Source organism: Staurois parvus, unplaced genomic scaffold, assembly GCF_062004578.1.
Source record: "Staurois parvus isolate SC_StPar_1 unplaced genomic scaffold, SC_StPar_1.0 ptg000125l, whole genome shotgun sequence".
Lineage (NCBI taxonomy): Eukaryota > Metazoa > Chordata > Amphibia > Anura > Ranidae > Staurois > Staurois parvus.
This window is the reverse complement of record NW_028317921.1, coordinates 53,173-78,094: the sequence shown is the minus strand read 5'-3', so window position 1 is coordinate 78,094 and position 24,922 is coordinate 53,173. Positions and strand designations below refer to the sequence as shown.

The following is a 24,922-nucleotide window of genomic DNA, read 5'->3' as shown; positions in this document are numbered from 1 at the left end:
GTTGCCATGGTTTAATTGCACATAACATGTAAACATTCACAGTGCAGGGAGGAAAAAGTATGTGAGGCCCTAGATTAATGACTTCTCCCAGAGCTAATTGGAACCAGGAGTGAGCCAACCTTGACTCCAATCAGTGTGATGATATTGGATGTGTTGCTGACAGCTGTCCTGCCCTTAAAAAACACACACCTGTTTTGGGTTTACTGGTTTCAAGAAGCACTGTCTGATGTGAACCATGCCTCGCAGAAAAGAGCTCTCAGAAGACCTACGATCAAGAATTGTTGACCTGCATGAAGCTGGAAAGGGTTACAAAAGTATCTCCAAAAGCCTTGATGTTCACGTGTCCACGGTAAGACAGACTGTCTACAAATGGAGAAAGTTTAGCACTGTTGCTACTCTCCCTAGGCGTGGTCGTCCTGTAAAAATGACTGCAAGAGCACAGCGCAGAATGCTGCATGAGGTAAAGAAGAATCCCAGAGTGTCAGCTAAAGACCTACAGAAATCTCTGGCACATGCTAACATTTTTGTTGACACATCTACAATAAGGAAAACATTAAACAAGAATGGAGTACATGGGAGGACACCACGGAGGAAGCCATTGCTGTCCAAAAAGAATATTACAGCACGTTTGAAGTTTGCAAAAGAGCACCTGGATGTTCCACAGCACTACTGGCAAAATATACTGTGGACAGATGAAACCAAGATTGAGTTGTTTGGGAAGAACACACAACACTATGTGTGGAGAAAAAAAGGCCCAGCACACCAACATCAAAACCTCATCCCCACTGTAAAACATGGCGGAGGGAGCATCATGGTTTGGGGCTGCTTTGCTGCCTCAGGGCCTGGACGGATTGTTGTCATTGATGGGAAAATGAATTCCAGAGTTTATCAAGACATTTTGCAGGAAAACAAACGACCATCTGTCTGCCAACTGAAGCTCCGCAGAGGATGGGTGATGCAACAGGACAATGACTCAAAGCATACAAGTAATTCAACAAAACAATGGCTGCAACAGCACAGAATACGCCTTCTGGAGTGGCCCAGTCAGAGTCCTGACCTCAACCCGATTGAAATGCTGTGGCATGACCTTAAGAGAGCGATTCACACCAGACATCCCAAGAATATTGCTACACTGAAACAGTTTTGTGAAGAGGAGTGGTCCAAAATTACTCCAGATCGTTGTGCAGGTCTGATCTGCAACTACAGGAAACGTTTGGTTGAGGTTATTGCTGCCAAAGGAGGGTCAACCAGTTATTAAGTCCAAAGGTTCACATACTTTTTCCTCCCTGCACTGTGAATGTTTACATGTAATGTGCAATTAAACCATGGCAACATCTAATGTTTGTGTAGTATTATGTTCAGCAGACTGTATTCTTCTATTGTTGTGACTTAGATGACGTTCAGAGCACATTTTATGCTCATTTCATGCAAAACTCCACATAATCCCAAGGGGTTCACATACTTTTTCTTGCAACTGTATATATATATATATATATATATATATATATATATATATATATATAAATTTTTTTTTAATTGAAATATTTTGAAATATATTGAATATGGCCAAAATTTTAGCATTTCAAATATGTGTCACTATTTGAAATGCTACAATTTTGACCATAATAATTATATTTTAAAATATACTTTAAGTAACTACCTGCCGACCGCAGATAGCCGAATGACGGCTGCACTGCGGCCGGCCAGTTCTGGGTGGACGTCATATGACGTCCCCCCAGAACGCGCTCTCCTGCGCGCCCCAGGGGGCGCGCACCCGGCGATCTCCGTGATCGCTGTGTCCTACGGACACAGCTGATCACGAGATGTGGTAAAAGGCCGATCATACCGGCCTTTTACCACGTGATCAGCGGTGTCCAATGACACGCTGATCACAGGGAAATGCAAGTGCCGGTTCTCGGCTGCACTTTCCTCACGCTGTCAGATCGTGAGGAAAGTACTGCCGAGAACCGGCAGTTGTCAGAGCAGGGATCGGCACCGATCATCAGGGCACTGATGATCAGTGCCCTGATGATCGGTGCCCAGCAGTGACACCCGCAAGTTCCGCCCAGCAGTGCGCCCACTAGCTCCGCCCACCCGTGCCCAGCAGTGCACCCACCTGTGCCCAGCAGTGCCCCCACCTGTGCCCAGCAGTACACCCACCTGTGCCACTCTGCAGTGCCACCTACCTGTGCCCAGAAGTGCCACCTACACGTGCCCAGCAGTGCCACCCACCTGTGCCCACCCACCTGTGCCCACCAGTGCCACCCACCTGTGCCCACCAGTGCCACCCACCTGTGCCCACCCACCAGTGCTGCCCACCAGTGCCACCCACCAGTGCAGCCCAGCAGTGCTGCCAGTCAGTGCCACCAGTCAGTGCCCAGGGGTTGTGCCAGTCAGTGCCACCAGTCAGTGCCCAGGGGTTGTGCCAGTTTGGCGCTATATAAATACTGTATAATAATAATAATAATGTAAACAGGGTGAATGTGAGGCATGCCAGGTGAATGTCACTGAATTTTCACTTGCGAAAATAACAGGAAGGGATTCGGTGGGTGAATTTCCCAGGGAATCCTTTACTATTATTTATTTCAGGTACTTATATAGCGTCATCAATGTGCTCAGCACTTTATATATATATTGTACATTCCCATCAGTCCCCGCCCCTGAGCAGCGTACAATCTAAGGTCCCTAACTCACATTCATACATACACATACTAGGGACAGGATTCATTTAACCTACCAGAATGTCTTTGGAGTATGAGAGGAAACTGGAGCACCTGGAGGAAACCCATGCAGGCACAGGGAGAACATGCAAAGTTCAGGCGGGTGGTGCCGTGGTTGGGATTTTAACCAGCAATCCTAGTGCTGCCAGGCGGAAGTGCTAACCATTTTGCCACTGTGCTGCCCAAAACCTTCATAAATAGGCCAAACCCTTGGTGTCATTCGCAGCAGGGATGGGGGAGTCGGCTTTACATGTAACATAATAGTTTGACTAATTAAAGTCGTCTCTGCAGTACCTGTCCAGCTGAAGAGGTGACGGTTGGTGACGCCTCTGTTGATCTACTAACAGCCTCTGCTGCTGCCCATTGGTTTAACATTGAGAAGTTTCTAAAAGAGGTAAAAACACGTTCAGTCTTCTCGTTTTTTGGTTTGCTGCACCCTATATTGTGCTGTACATTAGAAACTTCTGACAGCTGTGTGACGTACATGTGACATGAATGTACAGATTTGAGTAGATCAGATGTGACCTGTAGAGAATATGATAATGTAAATTTAGCTCATTCCTTGTTATTAAAGAAATATTCAGTCATAGGTACTCAGACAGATGGTCATCAATTAGCTCATCAGCCTGGCTTCCTCTGGAAGTGGCACCTGGGTGCTAATAAGATTTTGTCACCTATACATAATCAGACTTGGCCACCTTCCTGAAGCTGAAGAGAAACACAGACATTTCAGCTTCATGACAGCAGGGGGTCTCCGATCTGTCTGGGGAGCCTACAGAATATACATACATCAAAGGGTATGTTTCATCTGTCATAAAAGCTAAAATATTAGTTGCAGAGAGATGAAAATACTTCCTTCTGTTTGGGCACGCTGTGGGTCACACCAACATATAAAAATCATATTTGTGGCTTAGGTAGAAGGCCAGGAAAATGCAGGAAATGGTTAGGTGGTGCTGGAGTGCGACAGTCGAACAGTGTTTGGTACTGTCGTGATCGGGCTGATGGAAATCCAATCCCCGACTTGGTGTTTGAAGCCAGTCTTGGTCCGATTGAACTTGGGCAGGTCAGCACCCAGAACATCCTGTGGGCAGGTACAGGAACACCCCCCAGGGTCAATTAGCTGAGGACTAATGTCCCACCTATGTCCATATCCCCATAAATGTGGTACCCGGGCATTAGGACATTGTATTTCGTATGGAGCTGGTCGATGGACTAACGGATTACGGACTTTTCTGACTTGCTGCAGTCGCGGGGTAAATCTCGGTAAAGTTTTTCTTCTGTCTTTTATTCCTTTATTTTATAGTGAATAGTCATTTGTGTGTCTTCTTGTATTTTTTGTATTTCTGTAACTTTTTATACTTTGTACATATTTTATACACTGCCCACTTTCGGGAAATTAAAGCTTAAAATTAATTAGTGATTTCTGTGTATTTAAGCACGGGCTCATATCTTCGGAGAGATTAGATTGGAGAGATTAGATTGGAGAGATTAGATTGTATTGTATGTTAGTGCCTTTAAACGCTCGGTCAAGCTCATTGCCAATCTGTATGCAATTGCACTGTGTGTGGGAAGATTGCGAGCAGATTGTAAAGGTAACAGATCTGCCAGACGGAGATCTGTGTGTGTGGGGTGTCTCAGCAGACCGTTCTGCAGATAAACTGCTGGGTGGTGGCAAGCTACCTTTTGTGGTGTGTCTGGTGTGGGGGGGTGTGGACAGTGGAAGGGTGATTAACACCCGGGTTCTAGCTTGTAGGATAGCTGGAGGAATCCTAGAAGGGTGTGTGATTGCTAGGCTGCTCCTCAACTCTAGTCAGTGCACCAGATTGTATATAAGATTTGTATCTGCCAGTGTGTGTGGTCGAGCAGCTGGATTCTAAAGGAGTCTCCCTCTGGTGGTGGCCAAAGGTAGTGCGGGCTGTGGAAGTACATCACGGCTGGTCTTATATACTGTATATATATTCAAAGTTAAGTCCCCTTTATTCCCCCTTACCCCAAGTCATGGCCACACGTGCGCATCTCAGTTAGCTAGTCGCTGTGGGCGTGGCGTGTGGGGGGACCCGTGACATGCTGCAATCTGTGCGCTGTGCTGCATGACAACATAATCTGGACCCCTAAAACATCTTGCTGCATACAGCTGCACCATGTATGCATTGTATGTGCCACATACCTTGTACATTCCGCTTACAGAGCTTAGACTGCTGTATGGATGTTGTGCTGTATATTGCATACAGGGGATCACTGCAATCTGCTCACTGTGCTGTGCTATACATACACCAAACTGCTGCACTCTGTACACTGTGCTGTACATTACATACACTGACTTGCTGCACTCTGTACACTGTGCTGTACATTACATACACTCACTTGCTGCAGTCTATACACTGTGCTGTACATTACATACACTCACTTGCTGCAGTCTATACACTGTGCTGTACATTACATACACTGACTTGCTGCACTCTGTACACTGTGCTGAACATTACATACACTGACTTGCTGCAGTCTGTACACTGGTCTGTACATTACATACACTGACTTTCTGCACTCTGCACACTGTGCTGTACGATACATTCACCAAACTGCTGCACTCTGTACACTGTGCTGTACGATACATTCACCAAACTGCTGCACTCTGTACACTGTGCTGTACGATACATTCACCAAACTGCTGCACTCTGTACACTGTGCTGTACGATACATTCACCAAACTGCTGCACTCTGTACACTGTGCTGAACATTACATACACTGACTTGCTGCAGTCTGTACACTGGGCTGTACATTACATACACTGACTTTCTGCACTCTGCACACTGTGCTGTACGATACATTCACCAAACTGCTGCACTCTGTACACTGTGCTGTACGATACATTCACCAAACTGCTGCACTCTGTACACTGGGCTGTACATTACATACACTGACTTTCTGCACTCTGCACACTGTGCTGCACGATACATTCACCAAACTGCTGCACTCTGTACACTGTGCTGTACGATACATTCACCAAACTGCTGCACTCTGTACACTGTGCTGTACGATACATTCACCAAACTGCTGCACTCTGTACACTGGGCTGTACATTACATACACTGACTTTCTGCACTCTGCACACTGTGCTGTATGATACATTCACCAAACTGCTGCACTCTGTACACTGTGCTGTACGATACATTCACCAAACTGCTGCACTCTGTACACTGTGCTGAACATTACATACACTGACTTGCTGCAGTCTGTACACTGGGCTGTACATTACATACACTGACTTTCTGCACTCTGCACACTGTGCTGTACGATACATTCACCAAACTGCTGCACTCTGTACGCTGTGCTGTACATCACATACACTGACTTGCTGCACTCTGTACGCTGTGCTGTACATTACATACACTGACTTGCTGCACTCTGTACGCTGTGCTGTACATTACAATCACTGACTTGCTGCACTCTGTACACTGTGCTGTACATTACAATCACTGACTTGCTGCACTCTGTACGCTGTGCTGTACATTACAATCACTGACTTGCTGCACTCTGTACGCTGTGCTGTACATCACATACACTGACTTGCTGCACTCTGTACATTATATCCCCAATCCACTGCTGTACATTACATACACTGACTTGCTGCACTCTGTACACTGTGCTGTACATTACAAACACTGACTTGCTGCACTCTGTACACTGTGCTGTACATTACATACACTGACTTGCTGCACTCTGTACACTGTGCTGTACATTACAAACACTGACTTGCTGCACTCTGTACACTGTGCTGTACATTACATACACTGACTTGCTGCACTCTGTACACTGTGCTGTACATTACATACACTGACTTGCTGCACTCTGTACACTGTGCTGTACATTACAAACACTGACTTGCTGCACTCTGTACACTGTGCTGTACATTACATACACTGACTTGCTGCACTCTGTACGCTGTGCTGTACATTACATACACTGACTTGCTGCACTCTGTACGCTGTGCTGTACATTACATACACTGACTTGCTGCACTCTGTACACTGTACTGTATGATACATTCACCAAACTGCTGCACTCTGTACACTGTGCTGTACGATACATTCACCAAACTGCTGCACTCTGTACACTGTGCTGTACATTACATACACTGACTTGCTGCACTCTGTACACTGTGCTGTACATTACAAACACTGACTTGCTGCACTCTGTACGCTGTGCTGTACATCACATACACTGACTTTCTGCACTCTGTACGCTGTGCTGTACATCACATACACTGACTTGCTGCACTCTGTACGCTGTGCTGTACATTACAATCACTGACTTGCTGCACTCTGTACGCTGTGCTGTACATCACATACACTGACTTTCTGCACTCTGTACGCTGTGCTGTACATCACATACACTGACTTGCTGCACTCTGTACGCTGTGCTGTACGATACATTCACCAAACTGCTGCACTCTGTACGCTGTGCTGTACATCACATACACTGACTTGCTGCACTCTGTACATTATATCCCCAATCCACTGAACTCTATACACTAAGTTGCACCCTGTTGGTTTTTCCTTTTAGAAGTTTGGTATTTCATCCTGCTCAGTGAACGGCACATTTTTGATGAACTATTAATCAGACGTCATCATTTCAGGTGGATCGGATCTTGAAGCCGGGAGGTTGCCTCGCTCTCTTCTCCTATCTCCCCCACATGAAAGTTCACTACAAGGAGCGCTCAGAGCAGATGAGCCAAGTCTTTGCAGACGTCAGTATTGAATGTCTTTGTGTTTTCAGGGCCCCTTGTCTTCCCTTCCACCTTGTCTGGGATATCACTCCCCCCCCCCATCATCCCTACCAGCACAATCCCTCCCCTCAAATCACCCTTCCTAACACATATCCCCCCATCATCTCTACTAGGACAATCCCCCCCCTCAAATCACCCTTCCTAACACATATCCCCCCATCATCTCTACTAGCACAAATCCTCCCCCTCAAATCACCCTTCCTAACACATATCCCCCCCCATCATCCCTACTAGGACAACCCCCCCCCTTCAAATCACCCTTCCTAACACATATCCCCCCCCATCATCCCTACTAGGACAATCCCCCCCCTCAAATCACCCTTCCTAACACATATCCCCCCCCCATCATCCCTACTAGGACAATCCCCCCCCTCAAATCACCCTTCCTAACACATATCCCCCCCCCCATCATCCCTTCTAGGACAACCCCCCCCCCCCTCAAATCACCCTTCCTAACACATATCTCCCCCCCATCATCTCTATTAGCATACTAGCACAAATCCTCCCCCTCAAAATCACCCCTTCTAGCACAACCCCCTCCCCCAAAAAGCTCACCTCCCAGCACAAATCTCCCAACCTAGCTCTACACCCCCCCCCCCAATCTGCCCACAGCACAACCCCCCACCCCTAGATTTTTCATTTTTTTCTTCAAGAAAGAATCTTACCCGCTCCCCCCAGTCCCCTCTCCTACCACATCCCCAACCCCTCAAAAGATGACTGAAAGTGTAGAAAAAAAACACGTTTTTCTTCATCTCTGTTATAAAATTTTGCAAATAAGTAATCTTTTTGCACAAATATCACCACAATGAATTCTACTCCATTTCTTTGGTGAATATATTCCCAATCTGTGTTTATTATTTAGTTGGTAGGAAGTTCCACAAACCATGGTATAGAGCAGCAATGGGCAAACTACGGCCCGGCGGACCTTTTAATCCGGCCCGCGGAGCTAGGCTCCCGCTAGGTTCCTCTCACAGTCCGCCCTGAAGTCCCCCCTGTGTCAATTCACTTACCTTTGCTCCACGCGTTCCTCTCGCCGTGTCCCGCGCCGTTCCGGTGTAGCATGAAAATCTGTCTCCTATGAGGATCTGTCCCCCTCGACGTATCTGCGCATGTGCCGGAGATCGCCGATTGGCTGCTAATGCCTGAAACTGGCACATGCGCAGATACGTCGAGGGGGACAGATCCTCATAGGAGACAGATTTTCATGCTGCACCGGAACGGCGCGGCACACGGCGAGAGGAACGCGCGGAGCAAAGGTAAGTGAATTGACACAGGGGGGACTTGGGGACTTAATATGGGGGATGAATTAATATGGGGAATGAATTACTATATGGGGGATGAATTAATATGGGGAATGAATTACTATATGGGGGATGAATTACTATGGGGGATGAATTACTATATGGGGGATGAATTACTATGGGGGATGAATTACTATATGGGGGATGAATTACTATATGGGAGATGAATTACTATAGGGGGGATAAATTACTATATGGGGGATGAATTGCTATGGGGGATGAATGACTATAGGGGGGATGAATTAATATGGGGGATGAATTAATATGGGGGATGAATTACTATATGGGGGATGAATTACTATGGGGGATGAATTACTATATGGGGGATGAATTACTATGGGGGATGAATTACTATGGGGGATGAATTACTATATGGGGGATGAATTACTATGGGGGATGAATTACTATATGGGGGCTGAATTACTATGGGGGATGAATTACTATATGGGGGATGGATTACTATATGGGGGATGAATTACTATATGGGGGATGAATTACTAAATGGGGGTGATTTACTATATGGGGGATGAATTACTATATGGGGGATGAATTACTATGGGGGATGAATTACTATATGGGGGATGAATTACTATAGGGGGGGTGAATTACTATGGGGGATGAATTACTATGGGGGATGAATTACTATAGGGGGGATGAATTACTATATGGGGGATGAATTACTATATGGGGGATGAATTACTATGGGGGATGAATTACTATATGGGGGATGAATTACTATATGGGGGATGAATTACTATGGGGGATGAATTACTATATGGGGGATGAATTACTATATGGGGGATGAATTACTATGGGGGATGAATTACTATATGGGGGATGAATTACTATAGGGGGGGTGAATTACTATGGGGGATGAATTACTATGGGGGATGAATTACTATAGGGGGGATGAATTACTATATGGGGGATGAATTACTATATGGGGGATGAATTACTATATGGGGGATGAATTACTATGGGGGATGAATTACTATGGGGGATGAATTACTATATGGGGGATGAATTACTATATGGGGGATGAATTACTATGGGGGATGAATTACTATATGGGGGATGAATTACTATATGGGGGATGAATTACTATGGGGGATGAATTACTATATGGGGGATGAATTACTATGGGGGATGAATTACTATAGGGGGGATGAATTACTATATGGGGGATTAATTACTATGCTTACTATGGGGGAATATTACTATACTTACTATGGATGACACATACACATAATTCATCTACTCTTGGTCCGGCCCCCGGGTCCAATATATGAACCCATTGCGGCCCTCAAGTCAAAAAGTTTGCCCACCCCTGGTATAGAGTGTATATAGACAAAGATGTATATACTGTATATAGACAAAGATGTGTATACTGGTATAGAGAAAGGTGTCATTTATTTTCCAGGTGGAAGGTTTTCTGACCCCATATCAGCACGAGAAGTATCATCATGTCAACACTGGATACAAGGAAATCTATGAATCCATCCCTTACACCGACAAAAGAAGGTGCGACCACTTTTATATATCAGCCATCAGATCTGCTGTAACCTCTTCTTACATTCCTGACACCCTGAAATACTACAAAGCCGGCTACAGAGTCCTGGAGTGGAGGCAGGCTCTTGGCTTTTGGGGGGAATGCAACTGAAGTCTGGGGGGCATAGGCCAGACCAGCACCCCCCTAGATCCTGCGATGCCAAGCCCCAAGTAGAAGGTGTTCAGCAGCCAGCTACAGAGTCCTGGAGTGGGTATGGCTGTTGACTTTGGGGGGGTTCAACTGAAGTCTGAGGGCATAGGCCACCCCATCACCCCCCTAGATCCTGCCATGCCAAGCCCCTGGGAGAAGGTGTTCAGTAGCCGACCACAGAGTCGGAGTGGAGGCAGGCTGTTGGCTTTGGGGGGGTGCAACTGAAGTCTGGGGGGGCATAGGCCACCCCAGCACCCCCCTAGATCCTGTCATGCCCAGCCCTGGGAGAAGGTGTTCAGCAGCCGGCCACAGAGTCAGAGTGGAGGCAGGCTGTTGGCTTTGGGGGGGGTGCAACTGAAGTCTGGGGGCATAGGCCACCCCATCACCCCCCTAGATCCTGCCATGCCAAGCCCCTGGGAGAAGGTGTTCAGTAGCCGACCACAGAGACGGAGTGGAGGCAGGCTGTTGGCTTTGGGGGGGTGCAACTGAAGTCTGGGGGGGCATAGGCCAACCCAGCACCCCCCTAGATCCTGTCATGCCCAGCCCTGGGAGAAGGTGTGCAGCTGCCGGCCACAGAGTCAGAGTGGAGGCAGGCTGTTGGCTTTGGGGGGGGTGCAACTGAAGTCTGGGGGGGCATAGGCCACCCCAGCACCCCCCTAGATCCTGTCAAGACCAGCCCTGGGAGAGGGTGTTCAGCAGCCGGCCACAGAGTCCTGGAGTGGGCCCATCTGTTGGCTTTTGGGGTGTGCAACTGAAGTCTGGGGTGGCATAGGCCACTCCAGCACCCCCCTAGATCCTGCCATTCAAAGCCCCTGGGAGAAGGTGTTTAGCATCCAGCTCCAGCGTCCAGGAGTGGAGGCGGGCTGTTAGCTTTAGTGAGGGGGAGGGCGCAACTGAAGTCTGGCAGGGTATAGCCCACCCCAGCAACCCCCTAGATCAGGCCATGGTTCTAAGGTCAAGAACAATGAAGGTTCTATAGCCCTGCTTTAGAGTGATGACACCAAGGGACATTCCACCGCTGAAGCATGGGGGAGCACCATTTTCCAAGGGAGCAGAGGATCAAGTAAGTAAAACTGCTTCTCTGCTCCTGGGGTGCAGTCCCACTGCAAGGGAATATTTTTAAATTTCCAGGAGTTGGGAGTGAAGCGACCAAACCCCCGTTGGGTGGGGTGAAACGCTTCAGAGGGCATGGCCAGAATGGCAGCTGAAGTCATTCCTCAACATTGGTCTCCTGGGGTCAGTTGAGCAGCATCCATCCCTTCACTTGTATTGGCTGACACTGGAATCGCTCGAACTCATACCCCCTCTTCTCACTTGCCGGTGGAGCGATCCTTTTCCTTCCAGCTTGGAGCGGCACCATAAGGTGTACTTCCAGGAGTTGGGCTTTAATTTCTTACTAACATGAACAGTATTCTGTATGTGCTGAAGAAGCTGCAATTACTTGTCAGACTTGTTTGTATTGATATTATCTGTATTAACCTCTTCAGTAACTCACAGTGCTATATGTCTTTGCAGGATAGACAGCGTTGTGACCAAGATCCGAATGCCATTGGCGGGGCTGCTGGGTTTTGTTCAGACCTTATCCACGTTCCAGATATATCTTAGGACTGAGCCTGAGAAAGCCAAGGAAATGATAAGAACAGCCGAGGAAAGGTGAGGATGTAGGTGAATGGGACAGGAAATATCGGGGAACAGAGGAAAAGAAAGATAAAAATGATGCCAGTAGCGTTGTCACCCTGTGAACAGACTGATCCTAGAAGGACGTGAAGCTTTAATTCAGTGGTTCTCAACCTGTGGGTCGCGACCCCTTTGGGGGTCGAACGACCCTTTCACAGGGGTCCCCTAAGACCATCAGAAAACACATATTTCCGATGTGTAAAGAGCAGCTACTGTGTAGAAAGCAGCTGCTGTGTTGAAAGCAGCTACTCTGTTAAAAGCAGCTACTGTGCTGAAAGCAGCTACTGTGTTGAAAGCAGCTACTCTGTTAAAAGCAGCTACTGTGCTGAAAGCAGCAGTATTGGAGGTAAAACGACACTCATGAATTATAATTACTGGGTAAATAATTTTATGGTTGGGGGTCACCACAACGTGAGGAACTGTATTAAAGGGTCGGGGCATTAGGAAGGTTGAGAACCACTGCTTTAATTAGTCTTTAAGTCAGCAAGAAATTATGACCCAAATTCAACACTTTTAAAGCTGTTATAGCAACTTTTTTTTAATTATTATTTTGGAAGAAAAGGTCTGTGCCTCTGTGCAGAGTCGGAGCTGGTCAATGAATTGACTCTTGCAAGGCCCTCAAAAAAAAAAAAAAACCTACCTGATTTGAGTAGAACAAGTGTTAGGTTTGGATAGGTTCAGGGTACTAATCTTTGTGAACGGTGTCAGACTATCCTGTATATGAATCCTGTTTCAGGTTCCTTCAGATCATGGAGACGTCCTCCAGTGAAACGGAGGTTGAACTTTGGCTACAAAACGTTCTGCTTTTGGCTACTAAATCTCAGTGAAGCAAAGATTTGAAAAACCAACGCTGAGTGCTACAAGACATGGCTGGAGACCCCATTGATCAGTGTTTTGGAATATCAGAATTTGGAGACCCCATTGATTAGTGTTTTGCCAAATCAGAATTTGGAGACCCCATTGATTAGTATTTTGCCATATCAGAATTTAGAGACCCCATTGATCAGTATTTTGCCATATCAGAATTTGGAGACCCTATTGGTTAGTATTTTGCCATATTAGAATTTGGAGACCCCATTGATCAGTATTTTGCCAAATCAGAATTTTGGGACCCCATTGATCAGTATTTTGCCAAATCAGAATTTGGGGACCCTATTGATCAGTATTTTGCCATATCAGAATTTGGAGACCCTATTGATTAGTATTTTGCCATATTAGAATTTGGAGACCCCATTGATCAGTATTTTGCCAAATCAGAATTTGGGGACCCTATTGATCAGTATTTTGCCATATCAGAATTTGGAGACCCTATTGATTAGTATTTTGCCATATTAGAATTTGGAGACCCCATTGATCAGTATTTTGCCAAATCAGAATTTGGAGACCTCACTGATCAGTATTTTACCATATCAGAATTTGGAGACCCCATTGATCAGTATTTTGCCATATCAGAATTTGGAGACCCCATTGATCAGTATTTTGCCATATCAGAATTTGGAGACCCCATTGATCAGTATTTTGCCAAATCAGAATTTGGGGACCCTATTGATAAGTATTTTACCATATCAGAATTTGGAGACCCCATTGATCAGTATTTTGCCAAATCAGAATTTGGGGACCCTATTGATCAGTATTTTGCCATATCAGAATTTGGAGACCCTATTGATTAGTATTTTGCCATATTAGAATTTGGAGACCCCATTGATCAGTATTTTGCCAAATCAGAATTTAGGGACCCCATTGATCAGTATTTTGCCAAATCAGAATTTGGAGACCCCATTGATCAGTATTTTGCCAAATCAGAATTTGGGGACCCTATTGATAAGTATTTTACCATATCAGAATTTGGAGACCCCATTGATCAGTATTTTGCCTTATCAGAATTTGGGGACCCTATTGATCAGTATTTTGCCATATCAGAATTTGGGGACCCTATTGATAAGTATTTTGCCATATCAGAATTTGGAGACCCCATTGATCAGTATTTTGCCAAATCAGAATTTGGGGACCCCATTGATCAGTATTTTGCCATATCAGAATTTGGAGACCCTATTGATTAGTATTTTGCCATATCAGAATTTGGAGACCCCATTGATCAGTATTTTGCCATATCAGAATTTGGAGACCCCATTGATCAGTATTTTGCCATATCAGAATTTGGAGACCCCATTGATCAGTATTTTGCCATATCAGAATTTGGAGACCCCATTGATCAGTATTTTGCCATATCAGAATTTGGAAACCCCATTGATCAGTATTTTGCCATATCAGAATTTGGAGACCCTATTGATTAGTATTTTGCCATATTAGAATTTGGAGACCCCACTGATCAATATTATACCACATCAGAATATGGAGACCCCACTGATTAGTGTTTTACGATATTAGAATTTGAAGATCCTGACGATCTGTATTCTACTATATCAAAAATGGTCAGAAAGCCAGACGCTCAGATGAATGCCCATAAGTTGGTCACAAATGGAATCACACAGAAGGCTGCTCACAGTTCCAGAGGAACAAAATGGAAAGACCAAAAAAACATCAACAGGAGTGCTTAGTGATCACTAGGCACTTCTGTTGATGTTATTTTGTTTGGTCTTTCCATTCTACCATATCAGAATTTGGAAACCCCATTGACTTGTATTTTATCATATCAGAATCCAGGAGGCAAATTGATCAGTATTTTACTATATCAGAATTCAGAGATCCCATTGATCAATATTATACCACATCAGAAATCCTAGACCCCATTGATCAGTATTTTATGGCATCAGAATCTAAGACCCTGCCGATCAGTATTCTACCATATAAGAATTTGGAAACCCCATTGATGAATATTTTACCTTATCAGAATCTGGGATCAGTATTTTACTATATCAGAATTGAGAAACCCCATTGATTAGTATTTTACCATATCAGAATTCTTTTTTTTTAACATGTAAAAATCAGGCGCAATCCACTCTGTATAAAATAAATCAAACCATGATGTACACCCAATAATTAACAACATGACAAATTATCAACCTTGTCAGTATAGCACAAAGTCCAAATAAAGGAAAAAATATACTCACTGGCCACTTTATTAAGTACTCCTTGCTACCTGGTGTGGTCTTCTGCTGCTGTAGCCCATCTGCATCAAGGTTCAATGTGTTGTGCGTTCAGAAATGGTATTCTGCATACCTTGGTTGTAGCGAGTGGTTATTTGAGTTACTGTTGCCTTTCTATGATATCCAACCAGTCTGCCCATTCTCCTCTGACCTCTGATCTCAACAAGACATTTTCATCCATGCAACTGCCACTCACTGGACATTTTCTCTTTTTTTGACCATTCTCTGTAAACCCTAGAGATGGTTGTGCATGAAAATCCCAGTAGATCAGCAGTTTTTGAAATACTCAGACCAGTCCGTCTGGCACTAACAACCATGCCACGTTCAGAGACACTTAAATCCCCTTTCTTCCCCATTCTGATGTTCGGTTTGAACTTCAGCAAGTCGTCTTCACCACGTCTAGATGCCTAAATACATTGAGTTGCTGCCGTGTGATTGGCTGAATAGCAATTTTGTATTACCAAGCAATTGAACAGGGGGACCTAATAGAGAGGAGGGTGAGTGTATAAATATATAATTTTGTATCTTCTGTGATCATTTATCTTCAAGTACTATTGTGTATGAATCCCTCCAAATAGCTCAGTCCTATACACCAGTGCTCACAAAGAGCTGACTGGGGGGTATTGACTTTATTATGAATTGAGATCTACAGTGCGTGTTTAATCTCTTCATGACACCCTTAGGCATATGCAGTATGTGGCAGCATGATAGGTGGGACCCAACACCCAGCCTCTGCATATGTGTTGTTCTAAGGCACAGGTGTCAAACACAAGTCACCATTTCTCTCTTGGTGTCAGGAAAACTCATTAGAAATTATTCATGCTGATTGCAGAGGAATAAGGCAGCAGACAGAAATGTCACTTAGTGCTGAGAGACAAGTACACACTATAGAGGGATAGAGAAATGAAAGAAAGAAAGAAAAGAAAGAAGAAAGAAAGAAAGAAAGAAAGAAAGAAAGAAAGAAAGAAAGAAAGAAAGAAAGAAAGAAAGAAAAAGAAAGTAGGCAGCAGACAGAAATGTCACTTAGTGCTGAGAGACAAGTACACACTATAGAGGGATAGAGAAAAGAAAGAAAGAAAGAAAGAAAGAAAAAAAGAAAAAGAGAGAGAAAGAAAGGAAAGAAAAAGAGAACGGAAAGAAGGAAAGAAAGAAAGAAAGAAAGAAAGAAAGAGGAAATAAAGAGAGAGAGAGAGAAAGAAAAGAAAGAAGGCAGCAGACAAAAATGTCACTTAGTGCTGAGAGACAAGTACACACTATAGAGGGATAGAGGAAAGAAAAGAAAGAAAGTGGAAAAGAGAGAGAGAGAGAGAGAGAGAGAGAGAGAGAGAGAGAGAGAGAGAGAGAGAGAGAGAGAGAGAGAGAGAGAGAGAGAGAGAGAGAGAGAGAGAGAGAGAGAGAGAGAGAGAGAGAGAGAGAGAGAGAGAGAGAGAGAGAGAGAGAGAGAGAGAGAAAAAAGAAAAGTAAAAAAAGAAAAGAAAGAGAAAAGGAATATGGCAACAGACAAAAATGTCACTTAGTGCTGAGAGACAAGTACACACTATAGAGGGAAGAATGAAAGAAAAGAAAAGACAACAAGTGAGATTGTTATTCACCCAGGGGGTATAGCTCAGTGGTAGAGCATTCGACTGCAGATCGAGAGGCCCCCGGTTCAAATCCGGGTGCCCCCTCAGAAGTTTTGGATATCTATGTATCTAACTATCAACATTTCAAAGCAGAAAAAAAGAAAAAGCACGACGGACAGACGCAGACGGCAGAGCATTTCACGGCAAACACAGATACTCTGCTTTGAGCTGAACGACAACCTCAAGATAATCCTCCAGACACGATTGTGACGTGAAGAAAGCTCCGAGTTGAACCCTCTGGACACGTTAGAGTCCGATGGAAGAGATTGTCGCTTGAAAAGACCTTTATCCCCTGGGCAGCCGGAGCCATTTTTGCACTTTCAGCCTGGAGAGTAAAAAAAGTGTTACTAAACCCACAACAGAAAAATGAAAAATTAGTGTGGGGGGGGGGGGGTGTGTTGGAAGCAATCTGGTAGTCGGAAGTCAGCTTGTCAGATATACTCACAATCCCAGCTGCTTCAGCCACTGGATGTGTGTTACCTTCCCCCCCCTCCCATGACATATGAACCCACAACAGTACAATCAGTCTGTAGATGCAGTAAAGCGTGCTTGTTATACTCACTGTTGAACCCAAGGGGTTAATCCTCCACATTGTGTAAAAAAGGCTGTTTGATTCTGTTTTCTCGGATCCTCCCCTTCTTCCAGTGTCCCCCTCTTATCTCCTGATAAGGCATATCTTGTGCAATCACTCTGTACATGCTCAGTCAGGTGTGTATTGCTAGAGAAGTTTTTTTCTGTTCTTGGAAGAGTGCAAGTGAAGGGCCAATCAGCACTGTCCAGACAGAGGTCAGGGGTCCTGCATCCTCCTAGAGCAAAATGAAAGCTCCTACATGCTTCAAACAGTGCACTGCTGGACACTGATAGAAATCAGGACACTGCTATATACTGCTGATGAGAAAAGGTATTTATCAGTTTATATTTACTATAATAATTGCATTTCCATGTTGTGTGTACTGTGGGAGAGCGGATATAGTGAATGCGGGGTCCTGGGAGACCAGATATAGTGAATGCAGGGTCCGGGGAGACCGGATATAGTGAATACAGGGTCTGGGGAGAGCGGATATAGTGAATGCGGGGTCCGGGAGAGCGGATATAGTGAATGCGGGGTCCGGGAGACCGGATATAGTGAATGCGGGGTCCAGGGAGAGCGGATATAGTGAATGCGGGGTCCGGGGAGAGCGGATATAGTGAATGTAGGGTCCGGGGAGACCAGATATAGTGAATGCAGGGTCCGGGGAGAGCGGATATAGTGAATGCAGGGTCTGGGAGAGCAGATATAGTGAATGTGGGGTCCGCGGAGAGCGGATATAGTGAATGCGGGGTCCGAGGAGAGCGGATATAGTGAATGCGGGGTCCGGGGAGAGCGGATACAGTGAATGCGGGGTCCGGGGAGAGCGGATACAGTGAATGCGGGGTCCGGGGAGAGCGGATACAGTGAATGTGGGGTCCGGGGAGAGCGGATATAGTGAATGCGGGGTCCGGGGAGAGCGGATACAGTGAATGCGGGGTCCGGGGAGAGCGGATACAGTGAACGCGGGGTCCGGGGAGACCGGATACAGTGAATGCGGGGTCCGGGGAGAGCGGATATAGTGAATGCAGGGTCCAGGGAGAGCGGATATAGTGAATGCGGGGTCCGGGGAGACCAGATATAGTGAATACAGGGTCCGGGGAGAGCGGATATAGTGAATGCGGGGTCCGGGGAGACCGGATATAGTGAATGCGGGGTCCGGGGAGAGCAGATATAGTGAATGCGGGGTCCGGGGAGACAAGATATAGTGAATGCAGGGTCCGGGGAGAGCGGATATAGTGAATGCAGGGTCCGGGGAGAGCGGATATAGTGAATGCAGGGTCCGGGGAGAGTGGATATAGTGAATGCGGGGTCCGGGGAGAGCGGATACAGTGAATGCGGGGTCCGAGGAGAGCGGATATAGTGAATGCGGGGTCCGGGGAGAGCGGATATAGTGAATGCGGGGTCCGGGGAGAGCGGATACAGTGAATGCAGGGTCCGGGAGAGCGGATCTAGTGAATGCAGGGTCCGGGGAGAGCGGATCTAGTGAATGCAGGGTCCGGGGAGAGCGGATCTAGTGAATGCGGGGTCCGGGGAGAGCAGATATAGTGACTGTGGAGTCCAGGGAGAGCGGATATAGTGAATGCAGGGTCCGGGGAGAGTGGATATAGTGAACGCGGGGTCCGGGGAGAGCGGATATAGTGAATGCGGGGTCCTGGGAGAGCGAGATTAGTGAATGCGGGGTCCGGGGAGACTGGATATAGTGAATGCAGGGTCCGGGGTTTAGTAACACTTTAATGTTTGACTGACCCCCCCCCCATGTGATAGTGAATTGTTGGTGACAGTTCCTCTTTATGAAGACATTAGGGGTTTATTAGACCCCCAATACCTCCTTCATACTGGGCCCTAGCAGATCTAGTACTTGAGCTTTTGTTATCTTGGCTTGTAGCAGCTGAGATCTGATAGCTCTGAACCCGGAGGTGCCATTTCCAGGTTTGCACCTCACAGGGGAGATATTGAAATGGAGATCTGCCTCCACTCCGCTCTCCTTCCTGAGGTCTACAGTGGATGGCCCGGAATTCAGCAGAACTCGGGTGAACCTGCGATATAGGTGGGGGAGGGGACACGTTTGTTAACGTGTAGAAGTACAAAGCTGGCTGAGACAGGCTCATCGCGGTACTTGCAGCTGTAAATGGGTTAAAAAATCTTTCCTGGCGCCAACATGGCGGCATATTACCACATGTAAGCTGCCGTGGATTGGCTCCAGGAAAGGAAAATTACGGCAAGTACTTGATACAATTTTCCGTCTTCAAAATATTTACTCTTTGCTCAGACTCCATACTGGCCGCAGCCTACAGCACAGAGAAATCTGGAACACAGGAACAATAAATCCTCAGCCATGTCTGCCTTTTTTTTTTCTTCGGATAAAAGTTAAATTTGTTCCATTTAGATACACTTTAAATGTAGATGCGAGAGAAGCCAAAATCTTCCAGGGGGCACCCGGATTTGAACCGGGGACCTCTCGATCTGCAGTCGAATGCTCTACCACTGAGCTATACCCCCTCACTGGTTACTTAAAAAAAAAAAGGGAAAATTGAAAAGAAGAATACTAATGTAGCTTCTACATTTAAAAAAATAATAATAATACAGAATTCCAGGTATGATAGTTTTGCATTGTTAAATAGGTCCATCTTGGATCAATGTACCTGTGGGATCCCTGTGGAAGCGGAGAGTCTCTGTTTCATTCACCCCTACTATAGTGATTGGGTCCCGTGGTGTATAGTGAACTCCAGAGGTCACTTGCCTGACACCGACCTCTATTCACAGAATGCCTTGCATTTTTCTCAATGACTGCAAGGTGTTCTCTGACTGGACAAGGTGGAGAGGTGGGGCAGTGACATATAACATAAAAACTTGCAACTACCAACATTTTTCTTCCATGGTCTCTGCTTTCAGAAAATATTAAATATTTGGGGGATTCCAGGCTATAACTGACTAAGCTTCAAACTGCCCCCACCCCACCTTCTAACACTTATACTAACCACCCTGTAGAAGGAAGATGCATATATGGGCAGCATAGATCAAGTGTCCCCATCAGAGTGCCCCCATAGAGTGGGTGTCCCTATCAGAGAGCCCCATAGATCAGGTATCCCCATCAGAGTGCCCCTTTACATCAGACTGTCCCCATCAGAGGGCAGGTGTCCCCATCAGAGAGCCCCTTTACATCAGATGTGCCCCCATAGATCAGGTGTACTCATCAGAGCGGGTGTCCCTATCAGAGTGCCCCATAGATCAGGTGTCCCCATCAGAGTGGGTGTCCCTATCAGAGTGCCCCATAGATCAGGTGTCCCCATCAGAGTGCAGGTGTCCCCTTCAGCGTGTCTCCATCAGGGAGCAGGTGTCCCAATCAGAGTGCCCCTTTACATCAGATGTGCCCATCACAGTGCCCCCATAGATCAGGTGTCCCCATCAGAGTATCCTTTTACATCAGTGTGTCCCTATCAGAGAGCAGGTGTCCCCATCAGAGATCAGGTGTCCCTTTACATCAGAGGGCAGCTGTCCCCACCAGAGTGCTCCTTTACATCAGGTGTCCCCACCAGAGGGCAGGTGTCCCTATCAGAGTGCTCCTTTACATCAGGTGTGCCCATCAGAAATCACTGATGCCCTGCAGGTCTCCTGCAGAATATCTGCTTTCTGTATGGGGTGTATGGGATGTATGGGGTGTACGAGATGTACGGGATGTACGGAATGTATGGGGTGTATGGAATGTAGGGGATGTAAAGAATGTATGGAATGTACGGGGTATACGGGATGTATGGAATGTATGAGGTATACGGGATGTACGGTGTGTATGGGGTGTACGGGGTGTACGGGATGTACGGGGTGTACGAGATGTACGGGATGTACGAGATGTACAGGATGTACGGGATGTACGGGGTGTATGGAATGTATGGAATGTACGGGGTATACGGGATGTACGGTGTGTATGGGATGTACGGGGTGTATGGGGTGTACAGGGCTATATGGGATGTACAGGGTGTATGGGATGTACGGGGTGTATGGGGTGTACAGGGGTATACGGGATGTACAGGGTGTATGGGATGTACGGGGTGTATGGGATGTATGGTGTGTATGGGGTGTACGGTGTGTATGGGATGTACGGGGTGTACAGGATGTACGGGGTGTACAGGATGTACGGGGTATACGGGATGTACGGTGTGTATGGGGTGTACGGTGTGTATGGAATGTACGGGGTGTATGGGGTGTACAGGGGTATACGGGATGTACAGGGTGTATGGGATGTACGGGGTGTATGGGATGTATGGTGTGTATGGGGTGTATGGTGTGTATGGGATGTACGGGGTGTACAGGATGTACGGGGTATACGGGATGTACGGTGTGTATGGGGTGTACGGTGTGTATGGAATGTACGGGGTGTATGGGGTGTACAGGGGTATACGGAATGTACGGGGTGTATGGTGTGTACGGGATGTACGGGGTGTATGGTGTGTACGGGATGTACGGGGTGTACAGGATGTATGGGGTGTACGGGATGTACGGGGTGTACGGGATGTATGGGGTGTACGGAATGTACGGGGTGTATGGGGTGTACGGAATGTACGGGGTGTACGGAATGTACGGGGTGTATGGAATGTACGGGGTGTACAGTATGTATGGGGTGTACGGAATGTACGGGGTGTACGGGATGTATGGGGTGTACGGGATGTACGGGGTGTACAGGATGTATGGGGTGTACGGAATGTACGGGGTGTACGGAATGTACGGGGTGTACGGAATGTACGGGGTGTACGGGATGTACGGGGTGTACAGGATGTATGGGGTGTACGGAATGTACGGGGTGTACAGGATGTATGGGGTGTACGGAATGTACGGGGTGTACAAGATGTATGGGGTGTACGGGATGTACGGGGTGTACCGGATGTATGGTGTGTACGGAATGTACGGGGTGTACGGAATGTACGGGGTGTACGGGATGTACGGGGTGTACAGGATGTACGGGGTGTACGGGATGTACGGGGTGTACCGGATGTATGGTGTGTACGGAATGTACGGGGTGTACGGAATGTACGGGGTGTACGGGATGTACGGGGTGTACGGGATGTACGGGGTGTAGGGGATCTTTCCCCTACCTGAACTGGCTGAGGTCAGCCGATGTTGGACTTCAGTCCACTGTCAGCTGAAATCGGGTGACAGGAGTGCAGAACGAACTACACTCCTGTGATCCACATGGGAAGTCTGGCCAGGAATTCTTTGCCTCTTCTTTTCCTTTAGGAGTTTTTTTTCTTTTTACATTAATACATTCTGTACATTGAGGGTTAAAGGTCTTTTCAGGATACAATCTGTCCATTTACAGTCAATTGTGCCCAGAGGCACTTTCAGAGACATTTATCTGGGAGAAGGGTCATCTCTATTTGTATGTAAACCTTCTACAATATCTGTCATTTTCTAGGTGTGTGGGGTGGGGGGGGGTTGTCTCAAAGTGCACTGCAGAGAAATCTTTAAATTTAGATGCAAGAGAAGCCAAAAAATTTTCAGGGGGCACCCGGATTTGAACCGGGGACCTCTCGATCTGCAGTCGAATGCTCTACCACTGAGCTATACCCCCTACATGACAGGTGAATTGTTTTTTTGAGTTCCTCTTTCTATCCAAAAGCTGTCCAATGACCATATTGTTGTTCTCTGGGACGTTTCGTATTGCGAAAAATTCGTAAACTGAAAAACCAACTGAAAACCAATTAATCCGTTCCGGAGGTCAGAAAAAAGTAAAAAAAAGTCTTATCGGTTCAAAATTCTTTACTAAGTGCACTTTAAAGGCACGGGGCCGGCGCTACAAACCTCCCTGGCGCAATGCATCCTGGGGAAACTTGATTCGTATTGCGAAAAAAATTTGTAAACCGAAAATTACATTAACCGAGGTGTTCATAATCCTAGGTACGCCTATATATATATATATTGCCAAACGTATTGGGCCCGCCCTCCAAATCATGTGATTCAGGTGTTCCAATCCCCTCCAAGTCATGTGATTCAGGTGTTCCAATCCCCTCCATATCATGTGATTCAGGTGGTCCAATCCCCTCCGTATCATGTGATTCAGGTGGTCCAATCCCCTCCAAATCATGTGATTCAGGTGTTCCAATCCCCTCCATGGACACAGGGGTATACAATCAAGCCCCTAGGCATGCAGACGGCTTCTACAAACATTGGTGAAAAAATGGGTCGCTCTCAGGAGCTCAGTGACTCCAAGCGTGGTCCCGTGATAGGTGGCCACCTGGGCAATAAGATCTTTGCATTTAGATACAAAGGTAACCAAAAACTTCTCAGGGGGCACCCGGATTTGAACCGGGGACCTCTCGATCTGCAGTCGAATGCTCTACCACTGAGCTATACCCCCTGCATTAAAGGTGAGTTTTTTTGTGTTCCTCTTTCTATCTCAAAGCCGTCCAATGACCACATTGCTGTCGTTTCCTTTGTCAGGGGCAGGGGCGAACTGACCATTTGGAAACTCGGGCACTGCCCGAGGGCCCGGGGTCAGTAGGGGGCCCCATGAGATGCCCCTGGTACCTTTTTCATAGGCTTTTTTGAGTTTGGGCAAGGACACAGGGGCCCCATGATCCCCTATTGCCCGGGGGCCCCATGCATTGTCAGTCCGCCCCTGGTCAGGGGTGTCAAATTCATACCACTGAGCTATACCCCCTTTACATTTAGTTGGCTGTCTGTGTTCTGCTCTGCAATGAAACTAAACCGGCTGTGTTCTGTTTTCTTTTTTACCTCCTAAAAGATAACAGTTACAACTTTTACATCCGTGTCCAAATCTTGCAGGGAGCACTACAGAGCTGCATGTGAATGCTCCATCCCTGAGCTCCTCCCCGCTCTTTGCTCGGCATCATTGGATTGGTGATGTAGCCGGGGCAGAGTTGTGAATAGATTTGTATGTTGTTAGTATTTTGAATTCAATTTGCTGGGCAATCAGATGCTTTCTTACACACTAGGGCTTCCCAATACACATCAGGAGTGCCCCCTACACTTCAGAGCCCGCACCCCCCATTACACATCAGGAGTGCCCCCTACACTTCAGAGCCCGCAGCCCCTATTACACATCAGGAGTGCCCCCTACTCTTCAGAGCCCGCAGCCCCTATTACACATCAGGAGTGCCCCCTACACTTCAGAGCCCGCACCCCCCCATTACACATCAGGAGTGCCCCCTACACTTCAGAGCCCGCACCCCCCCCCCATTACACATCTGGAGTGCCCCCTACACTTCAGAGCCCGCACCCCCCCATTACACATCTGGAGTGCCCCCTACACTTCAGAGCCCGCACCCCCCCATTACACATCTGGAGTGCCCCCTACACTTCAGAGCCCGCACCCCCCATTACACATCAGGATTGCCCCCTACTCTTCAGAGCCCGCACCCCCCCATTACACATAAGGAGTGCCCCCTACACTTCAGAGCCCGCACCCCCCATTACACATCAGGAG

The 24,922-nt window shown here is 46.7% G+C and overlaps 1 protein-coding gene and 4 non-coding genes across 5 annotated transcripts in view; 2 read left to right on the top strand and 3 right to left on the bottom strand.

The window, feature by feature from the left end:
* LOC149467054 (uncharacterized) overlaps window positions 1-15,250 on the top strand; it is a 30,683-nt gene extending 15,433 nt beyond the window's left edge. Inside the window, exons 4-8 of the mRNA XM_089672305.1 lie at window positions 3,012-3,114; window positions 7,358-7,468; window positions 10,229-10,329; window positions 12,023-12,160; window positions 12,921-15,250. Of these exons, the coding sequence (XP_089528431.1) occupies window positions 3,012-3,114; window positions 7,358-7,468; window positions 10,229-10,329; window positions 12,023-12,160; window positions 12,921-13,011 (544 nt within the window). The 3' untranslated portion in view covers window positions 13,012-15,250. The remainder of the gene's footprint in view (window positions 1-3,011; window positions 3,115-7,357; window positions 7,469-10,228; window positions 10,330-12,022; window positions 12,161-12,920) is intronic.
* Window positions 15,251-16,886: 1,636 nt separating this feature from the next.
* On the top strand, window positions 16,887-16,958 carry TRNAC-GCA (transfer RNA cysteine (anticodon GCA)). The gene has a single exon. It is a non-coding gene; the product is annotated as a tRNA-Cys (tRNA).
* A 2,953-nt stretch (window positions 16,959-19,911) lies between these two features.
* TRNAC-GCA (transfer RNA cysteine (anticodon GCA)) lies at window positions 19,912-19,983 on the bottom strand. The gene has a single exon. It is a non-coding gene; the product is annotated as a tRNA-Cys (tRNA).
* Window positions 19,984-22,975: 2,992 nt separating this feature from the next.
* On the bottom strand, window positions 22,976-23,047 carry TRNAC-GCA (transfer RNA cysteine (anticodon GCA)). Its single transcript has one exon. It is a non-coding gene; the product is annotated as a tRNA-Cys (tRNA).
* A 714-nt stretch (window positions 23,048-23,761) lies between these two features.
* On the bottom strand, window positions 23,762-23,833 carry TRNAC-GCA (transfer RNA cysteine (anticodon GCA)). The gene has a single exon. It is a non-coding gene; the product is annotated as a tRNA-Cys (tRNA).
* Between the last annotated feature and the right edge of the window lie 1,089 nt (window positions 23,834-24,922).